The 6,000-nt window shown below is 49.5% G+C and overlaps 1 protein-coding gene across 9 annotated transcripts in view; it reads right to left on the bottom strand.

Annotated features, from left to right (window-relative positions):
- Window positions 1-367: 367 nt before the first annotated feature.
- The window catches only part of ACACA (acetyl-CoA carboxylase alpha), a 285,383-nt gene continuing 279,750 nt past the window's right edge, over window positions 368-6,000 (bottom strand). For all 9 annotated transcript variants that reach the window (XM_032319427.1, XM_032319429.1, XM_032319428.1 and 6 more), the window contains 2 exons: window positions 4,504-4,640; window positions 368-2,688 (listed from right to left, as the gene is read on the bottom strand). In XM_032319427.1, the coding sequence (XP_032175318.1) occupies window positions 2,565-2,688; window positions 4,504-4,640 (261 nt within the window). In that variant the 3' untranslated portion in view covers window positions 368-2,564. The remainder of the gene's footprint in view (window positions 2,689-4,503; window positions 4,641-6,000) is intronic.

Raw genomic sequence — 6,000 nt, 5'->3', positions numbered from 1 at the left:
ATTCAAAATCCATTAAGCAGCTAAATTAGTAAGAGAATCCATAACCTTCCCATAAAACTGGCTTGAGTGAGCTCTGAAAATGGTTCGCTATTCAGCTGGCCCAGAAAACCCCACAAAATCGTGCAAACTAAGAGGTTCCTTCTAAGAACACCCCAGAAACTGCCCAGGCCATCAGGGGTTATCTGAAAGCCTCCAAGTCTCTGAACGTCACTTTGCAGGAGCGCTGCATGCGCGCCATTCTGTCCCCGGAAGGGCTCCACTTGCAGCAGTGGGACAGGCGCTCCCCCTACCCCTGCTGAAAGCTCCCCTGCTCAGTGGAACATGGACGAGGTAGCTGGGCACGGGCTGAAATGACAAACAGTGACTCTTCTACAAATGTGGACATTTATTTCAACAAAATGTGAAAAGAATACATTTGACTGATGCTCCTTGCTCATCAGGGTATGTGTCCGTCGAGTCTCAATGAGACCAGTGAAGGCTGCTTTGTGAACGAAGGGACTATGGCAATCTCAACTCGAGCAAGTCTTGGTCAGTACATCATTTCTACTCCTCCGAGCTCAGTAACCTTGCACATGGAATGGTCTGTGGCTCTTCCCGGCTGCTCTGTATGACAAAGCCCTGTCCAGGGGAAGACCCACAGGGAGGCGCTCTGGGGACGGGGGAGCAGGCCGTGCAGGCTTCTAGAGAGGAACCGTATTCACTTACTGCATCATCATCTGGTCAAGGGGGAGAGGTAAACCGAGTGTGACCCACCTGCCTCTGGAGAAACGCCAGGGCAAACAGAGGGGTTTGTGGAATTTTACTAATTATGGAAAAAAATCAAAGGCTAATCCAGTTTTTACTTAAGGTGATACCAGCAGGAGTGGATGCCTCTTTCGGGAATGAACGTGGTTCCCACCTCTTCCTGCCCTCTCTGGTGGTGCTGCACGCTGGCACCTTGCACCAGGGCCCCCTGACCGAGGCTCTGCGCACCAGCGGGCGGCCAGTGACGTAGCCCGCTCCCGGGGCCACCTGCACAAGCGCTTCCCAAGGAAGGGCGGCGGGGCTCGTTGTGCGCAGACTCTAGCATTAAGGCTCAAAGCTGTAGCGTGTACAAAAGTATTCATACCACCGCACTAAAATGTTGTAGTGATTCATTCCCTCCTTGGTCATCAGGGACACGTGCAATTAGCTGCACCATGAGAACTGGAGGCTACACCAGCCTTGATCACCTGCCACTCTGGCTTTAGGGACACCAACAGGGGAATCCATAAACTCTTTCCTCCTTGGGTAAATGGGTTGTTGAAAATAAACTCTCTCTACCACTGATGCGGAGGCTCCTGCCGCTGGCCAGGAAGGGCCCAGTGAGCCCGGAAGACCGCAGCACCACGACGGAGTTGTAGATGATCTTAAGGTCATGTGGGTTCTCTGTTCCCTGGAAGCCTGCTCACACCAGGGAAGGCCAGTCCCTGGTGCTTAGAGCAGAGATGTCACCAGGGTCCCTTTCAGCAGCTATGGGGAGACCAGCTGTGCCTGCTGCTTGCGGACACCCCAGGAAGAGACGAGACCCAGAGGGAGGAGGGACGTCCGCTGCTAGGAGAGATGCCCTGGATATAGAGCTGAGTGACTCTGTAGGCACTAGTAACCTTTTGTAATGATCAAAGCTCCAGGCTTCATAGTTAAGTTATAATAACCTTCCAAGTCCTAAAAAAGAGAGACTATCCGGCCCACACCCTCGTGGCAAGAATAACTACTTATCGGCAATGGAGAGGGCCATCCCCCAGGCTCTGCTTTGGCCCTGCTCAGTCTGCTGGACCTCCCACGAGGCTCCCAGCAGATCCAACAGTTGGGTTCGCAGGGACATGCAAGGTAGTGGTCGGTCAACCATCTTTCCGTTTGTTCTGAGAATCAAACCCATAGTTGAGGCCCCTAAATCAACAACAGTGACTCGGTCTTCTTCTTGGATCAGGGTTTTGCCCTCATCTTTGAGGTCCCAAGGACCTTGAAGATTTCACACTCCACGAAGAAGAAACAGGTACCTTGATGTGATTAAACCGGGAACTATTCCTCTCCTAGTGCGTACCGGGCTGAACGTGAAGGTAAAAAACAAAACGATGGACTTGAGGCTTCCTCCTGGGCCCAGCCCTCCTCTGCTGCCTATGGCTGCAGGCTCATGGGGCCAGGGGTGAGGGAGGGCTGCTGACTGCCTGACCACAACTCCCACTTCCCCGGGCTGGGGCCCCGGAGCTGTCAGGCCAGGAGCAGCAGTCCTGCTTTTGTGTAGTGAGACCTCATGGTACAGGCTTGTACCCTTCATTGCCTTCGCAGGTCCTGGCAGGGACAGAGGGCTGTAGTCACAGATAAGATAATAAATACTGAATGGGATGGGTGTGACCGCTGGGGGCTTTGTGACCCTATATCCCAGTATGTCATGCATAACCTGAAAACGTTCAAGGGGAAGCAAAATGCCACTTGGATTCCAGTGCTGGGTCTCCTGTGCCTTCTCATTAGAGTGGTTTCAGCTGGAAGAGGCAGCTCTAGCCCTTTTCTCCAGAGGCAGGGCGGGGATGGGCAGGAGGCTCTTTCTACGTTGAAGGGGAGTCCATCGTGGAGAGGATCCGCATGATTTCTGCTCGCTGTGTGGGTGAGATGTGCTGAGTCATGTGGACGATGGAGTCCATGGCAACCTCGGGATTGGCCTGCACCAAGCTGGGGAGGAAGAGAGGGGAGGGTGAAGGAGAGAGCCAGCAGTGTCTAGATGAGGGGAGCTTATGAACTGTCTGACTACATGCTGACACTCCGGCTCCCAACACACCTCATTTGTCTTCCTACGTGGAAAAAGTCCCCAGCAGCAACGCAAGTACGAGATGGACGTGACACGTTTTGCTATATCAGAAAGTAAGGAATTACTTAAAAACAAAACAAAACAACAAAAGCATTGGGGGCATGTCATAAAGAAATTGGAACTAGCACAAAGGTGTTTCCACTGGCTAAATCTGGGACATTCTGGGCACCAAAGAGTGTAATAATGAATTGCAAATTATTAAAAAAATAGAAATTCATTATTGGTGTAGATTAATGAATACCTACATGAATGGAGGAAGACAGAAGACTTTTTGCTTACAGGAGAGCTGGAGTGAGGACTGGGGAGGACACAGAGTTGGAAAGTTATCCTTCTGCAACCTCGCCGTAAAGACTGGATCAGACAAGAGCCCTCCTTGGATGCTAGATCTGGGTGGAAATCCTGATGAGGAACAGGAGATCTGCATGGTCTTTAAGCGTGTCCCCAGAGACTGACTTGGAGCAACGGGGGAAATCAGTAATGATGCAGTGGAGAAACTGAGTAACACTTTGACCAGGTGATTCTAACACCAGGAAGGGCAGATGACAGGCTGTCTCTGCATGTGGTACCCCATGAAGGCAACTTCACGTATGTACTATTCCACGGAGAACACATAACCTGAAGCTAATCATGAGAGAACATCAGACAAAATCAAAACGAGCAATGTTTTACAAATGGTGGATCAGGGGTGCCTGGGTGGCTCAATCATTAAGTGCCTGCCTTCAGCTCAGATCATGAGCTCAGGGTCCTGGGATCGAATCCCGCATCGGGCTCCCAGCTCAGTGGGGGGTCTGGTTATCCTTCTGCCTCTCCCCCTGCTTGTGCTCCCTCTCTCTCAAATGAATGAATACAAGCTTTAAGAAAAATGGTGTATTAGATATAAGCTTCTATCAATGTTGGGGCGCCTGGGTGGCTCAGGTCATGAGAGCGAGCCTCACACGGAGGTCTGTGCTGAGCGTGGATCCTGCCTGGGATTCTCTTTCTCCTCCTCCTCTGACTCTCCTCTGCTCTCTCTCAGAAAAACAAAAACTTCTATGAATATTAAATTTACTAAAATCGATCCTACTGTGGTTACATAAGAGAACATCCATATTAGCAAATACATACTTTAATATTTGGGGTAAAGGGCCATGATGGCCATGACCTATGTGACTTATCCTTAGCAGGTATATGGGAGCATGGATCTGTGGGAAAGCAAGCACACTCAAGTGATAAAGCAGATGGGGTAAGCTGTAAAATAATGGGTCGATCAGGGTAGAGACTTGTCTTCTGCACTGACATTTACAAATGTCCCCGGCTGCCTCCACCCCCCTTGGAAGGAGAAAACTGAAAACTCTTGGCTCAGGAAGGGAGAAGGTAGTTTCCCATGACGCTGCCATGGCATCAGCTTTTCTCACAGAATCCTTCATCCAGTCTGAAGAGCTGCACTTGGAGCTGAGAGTTGGGCACAGTGAACTAAGCCTTCATCTAGCAGAGATTACTAAGTGCCCTAGAGACCAGGAGCTGACAAAGAACAGTGTTTCAGGCTCTATTTTTATTGGACGGTCAACTACAGTGGTCCCAAACAGAAAAAACCCACAAAGATTGTAAGGTACCATCTCATGTTTTGTTCTTAAATCTTTGCTCCTTCCAAGGAAGCGAGCCCAATTTCTCCTACAGAAGTCCCCCGCTGCGGGTCTCACCTGCGGATCTGCTTGAGGACATAGTCTCTGCTGATGTATTTGATGTTCTCCTCGATTACTGAGCGAACGCCGTCTTCCTCGGTCAGCTGCTTCTCCAGCCACTCCACCAGATCCTTGTTATTGTCCCACACATAGGCCTGCAAACAGATGACTCTTGGTCAAACACCCGGGGCCGGGCCAGGCCAGGCCGGACACCCTGATTGTTCACGATCTGGAAAGTTCACTCCAACAGCTTGCTCACTGTAAAATAGTTGGTCATGGTTCTCCACTCTAGCTGGCATTGTAGTGGAAAGAGGCCCCAGGATAGGAGCTGTCCTCATTCTCTTTCCTTCTTTTGGTTCTAGATGCCTCTTGGGCCCCTGGAGGCATCCGTGCTCACAGTCTAACTCAGGTTCTATCATTCCAGGGCTCTACCTATCCCTCAAAGGCTGAGAGAATGTAATCAGCTTATGGATTTGAGAGAAACAGTTAAAAGCCCAAATTGTTTAGTGAAGTGCTGATTGAGGGGTGCCTGTCTGGCTCAGATAGTAGAGCATGTGACTCTTGATCTTGTGGTTGTGAGTTCAAGACCCATGTGGGTATAGAGTTTAAAATCAACATGTGTTTAAAGGAAAAATTAAGGCGTGCCCGGGTGGCTCAGTTGGTTGAGCATCAACTCTTGATTCCTTTTTTTTTTTTTCCTTAAGATTTTATTTATTTGACAGAGACATGGTGAGAGAGAGAGCACAAGTAGGGGGAGTGGGAAAGGGAGAAGCAGGCTTCCTGTTGAGCTGAGAGCCCGCTGTGGGGCTCGATCCCAGGACCTGAGCTGAAGGCAGAGGCTTAACCTACTGAACCACCTGGGTACCCCTCCACACTTGATTTCTGCTCAAGTCATGATCTCAGGGTCATGAGATCGAGCCTGGCACCCAGCTCCACGCATGGCGCAGAGCCTGCTTGAGGGTCTCTCTCTCCCTCCTGCACTACCCCCTACTTGTATATGCACTCTCAATAAATAAAAACTAAAAAAAAAAAAAAAGAAAGAAATGTGTCTTTTCTGAGGAGCTCTTAAAATATGTCTCTAGGCCCTGCCAGGCTGGCAGAGGAGTTGTCTGGTTGGGGAAGTGTCAACAAGGCACAGAGGGGGAGGTCTTGCTGCTAGGGGAGAGCTAGGAGGTCAGAAACCGACCCCCCATTTTACTTTCTATGAGAATATTCCAAAGGGGCAAGGCATCTGTAACCCTAAAAATCTCAACAAACCACCTTGTGCCTCCTTTTTTTCGAGATCATTTAGCTGAGTATTTCCTAGGTAGTTGACTACATAATAATTCAGGAGTGTGTTAGAAACCTAATAGCCTTCTCCTTGCTCTCTTCTCCGCTCATTTTCTTTACAAATCATTTAGGAATCGTTTTGTTAATGGTTTCCGGAAAACCAAGTACCACCATTAGGGCTCATTCATATTTATGTCATTTTGTTTGGGTAATTAAACACAAAGCTCGTCATTTAAAGGTGCGCTA

The sequence above is a fragment of the Mustela erminea genome, chromosome 18, assembly GCF_009829155.1.
Source record: "Mustela erminea isolate mMusErm1 chromosome 18, mMusErm1.Pri, whole genome shotgun sequence".
NCBI lineage: Eukaryota > Metazoa > Chordata > Mammalia > Carnivora > Mustelidae > Mustela > Mustela erminea.
The sequence above is the reverse complement of the archived record's forward strand: the minus strand, read 5'-3'. Positions and strand labels throughout refer to the sequence as shown.